The sequence below is a fragment of the Nicotiana tabacum genome, chromosome 4 (genome assembly GCF_000715075.1).
Source record: "Nicotiana tabacum cultivar K326 chromosome 4, ASM71507v2, whole genome shotgun sequence".
NCBI classification, from domain to species: domain Eukaryota; kingdom Viridiplantae; phylum Streptophyta; class Magnoliopsida; order Solanales; family Solanaceae; genus Nicotiana; species Nicotiana tabacum.
The window spans coordinates 63,029,656-63,032,644 of NC_134083.1; the positions used below are offsets into that span (position 1 = coordinate 63,029,656).

Consider the following 2,989-nt stretch of genomic DNA (forward strand, 5'->3'; position numbering starts at 1 on the left):
ATACTTATATTAATATAATATTATCCGCTTCAGAACAGCTGATTCATTTTTAAGCACAAGATTGCTTTCAAGAGCTTCAAATTCACGAGTCACTCTACTCTACATACGCTTTTCCCAAATGCTAGATTTATTGAAGGCTTTTCTTTATTTTTTAAGTCTTCTTGATATTAAGGAATAGTATATATACATCAGTACTCTGTTTTGGATCCAATAATCGAAAACTATTTTCAAACTTGGAATTTGAAAACATTTTGAACCTACAAAATGATGTGTTTTCAAAGTGACTAGAAAATATAGTTTTTCTTTACCTAAATATATACTTTCTCTCTACCATTTTAATTGTTGCTTTAGTTATTTGCACGTCCATTAAAAAAATATTAAATACAAGATATAGTTACTAATTTATTTCTATTAAATGCTTTTTAAGAATTGATCAGTATTAAAAAAGAAATACTACTACTTTAATATTAAGGTAGCCATTCAGTTGGAAAAACAGTTATTCCGGATTTATAATACGAGGATGAAATAGTGACGAGATTAATTTTATTGGAAGATATTTGTTTTATTGGACTAAAAATAATATACGGGCTTTAATATAAATGTGTATGGTGTACACTAGATAAGTTGAGATAAACTTTTATTTATAATTTTAATCTTGAATTTTTAAAGGACTTTGGGGGAATAGCCTTGGAAAAGGGCATCTTTGTCAGTATAGTAAATTATTTTGAGATTAAGCTAATCATAAAATGCTTTCGCTTGCCATATGGGATCGAAGGACGCGATCAGAAAGCTATATAAGAATTGGATTGAGCGCAAAAATTAGAGAGACTATAACATGTAATTTTCTTCACCCGAGTAAAGAATAAAAATCGCGTTTGATAAATTACATGAGAATTATATAGAGAGCAACAAAGGGACTAAAAAGTGCAGTTCTCTTTAGCTGAAAAAAACAATTAAGGACGTGTTAGTCAAATAAGAATTAAATTGAGTAGTTATATGAGTCTAACTTGTTTGTCTGAAGAAGTTAAATCACTCACTGATAAAGGAAATGGAGCAGTCTATTTCAAGCTACTGCCTACAAGTGAATCATTAAATTGGAGAAAACAAGAACACAAGGCAAGTCATGCGCAGTCTAGCTCGCAGCAGCTGTAAACGTTGGAACATTGATGATAACTTTGATTCCGTAAAAACATAATGACCTAACTTGAAAATTTAGGCTTCTCAGAAAGAAGAGGCACACTTAAAATATGTGGTTCTTTACAAAATCATATCTCCTGATTTCCATTGAGATACTTTTACAGTCACTTTAATTAATTTACATAAACCAAAACACTATTCATTACTTGGACGGACGTTCTCAAAGTGACGTCTCAGAGCCACTGCTCTAATATAGGAGTACTACTACTACTATTACTATTTGTCTCTTTTCAACAGCACTACTGTACTTGTACAAACAAAAATAGTTAATGATAGCAGAGCAAAAGGAATAGTACAAAACTTAAGTTTCCTATTCCCGCTATATCTACACTTTCAAAATATTACTAGTATTCAAATACTCCATCTGTTCAGCTCCTCAGAAGAGGCTCTTGGCAGATGTTCACTTCCAGATCTTGGTAATAACATCGAACAGTCTGTAAAATTAATAATTAATATTAGTCAAATCTAAAGTAACCAAACACAAATTGAAAAAATTATGGACATAATATGTACCTTTTGCAACTGAGCTGTAAGATCTCTTGCAATGAAGAATAGCGCCTTGGATTCCATCATTTTGCTCCTGCAGCAGTGAATCGTCTCTCCGGTTCATCGGCGACGGTGAAGCTCCGGCAAATGTAGACGCCGCAGACCGGCTTTTACCTAGGTGCTTACGAACAGCTCCAAATGCAGCAACTCGGTTCCCCTGTTTTCCCTCTGATGATGCTTTTCTGGGTGAGGAGCACATTGATTGCGTCGACGGAGAAGACAATGGCGATACTCCAATTTTGTCGGTGTACCTTTTTGAAGCTCTGGCGTACAAAGGCTTCATCAATTTCAAATACTTGGGCACATCAGCTCTTACAAACTTCTTCAACGATTCGTCAATTGACAAATCTTCTTCCTTCTCTTTCTGCAGTTTGCTCCTTAAACTGTTGTCTCTCGTAAAAACAGGGCTCATTGGAACCGGAACCTCTTCCGCCTTGCATTTCACAGTAAAGCGCTTGCTCCGAATCTTTGGGCTTGCCGTAGGTGAATCGTCAATACCCACTTTCTCCGGCTTAGACTTCCTGAAGCCCAATAAGAAGACCCGAAACATGGGGGCTGATTTGAGGATAGAAATTGGAGATTGAGGCTTTGAGTTGGAGTCGATTGCAAAAGGTTTTGGTTTAAAGAAGACGTCTCTGGGGGATTCAGGGTCGCGGGGACTGTTGACAGAAACGGACTTTGAGTCGTTGTTGTTGTCTACTTTGGGCCATTTATCTGGGCCGGTGAACACCAAATCGAAGAAGGAGTCCTCATCGTCATCGGTTTCTTCATCAGTTTCAACCGCCGGGTTGCGTACGTAGTCCAAATCATCAAGTTCAGAGACAATGTCCCGATCAGCAGCAGCAGTATCGGCGCTGGAATTTCGCCAGAATTTGAGTAGGTTAAAAGCTTCCATGGATTTTAACAAGTAGTTTAGCAAGGTGAAAATGTGAAATCAGAATGGGCAAAGAGAGTGAAAACGTGGGGCTATAGATAAGGGCAGCTTTAGAGTTAGATTTTAGGCTGTGAAAGCAAAGAGTTGATGTAAGCTTCTCTACTTTTTGAGAGAGAGGAAAGACTGAGTGTGGAATAATGCAAGAACTATGTTGTTTTCATCGTTTTATATAGAGAGAAGAACTATAGCCTGTTTGGCCGAGTATCAAAAATTAGCTTATAGTAAGAAAAGTATTTTTTCTCAAAAGAACTTTGATCTGGCTAAATAATTTGAAAAAAATATTTTTAGACAATAATTAGTGTTTAACCAAAC

At 36.1% G+C, this 2,989-nt stretch overlaps 1 protein-coding gene across 1 annotated transcript; it reads right to left on the reverse strand.

Moving 5' to 3' along the window:
- Positions 1-1,262: 1,262 nt before the first annotated feature.
- LOC107823524 (putative membrane-associated kinase regulator 2) lies at positions 1,263-2,772 on the reverse strand. Its single transcript, XM_016650181.2, has 2 exons — positions 1,711-2,772; positions 1,263-1,631 (listed from the first exon to the last, which is right to left on the reverse strand). Exons 1-2 carry the CDS (start codon positions 2,636-2,638, stop codon positions 1,549-1,551), a joined length of 1,011 nt encoding a protein of 336 aa, XP_016505667.2. The 5' UTR covers positions 2,639-2,772; the 3' UTR covers positions 1,263-1,548.
- Positions 2,773-2,989: the final 217 nt, after the last annotated feature.

Bases quoted from the DNA above. Each gene is read 5' to 3' on its own strand.
- LOC107823524 (XM_016650181.2), bottom strand. From the start codon at position 2,638: ATGGAAGCTTTTAACCTACTCAAATTCTGGCGAAATTCCAGCGCCGAT. The intron at 1,632-1,710 runs GTACATATTATG...TTAATTTTACAG, and splicing joins TTACAGCTCAGTTGCAAAAG to ACTGTTCGATGTTATTACCA.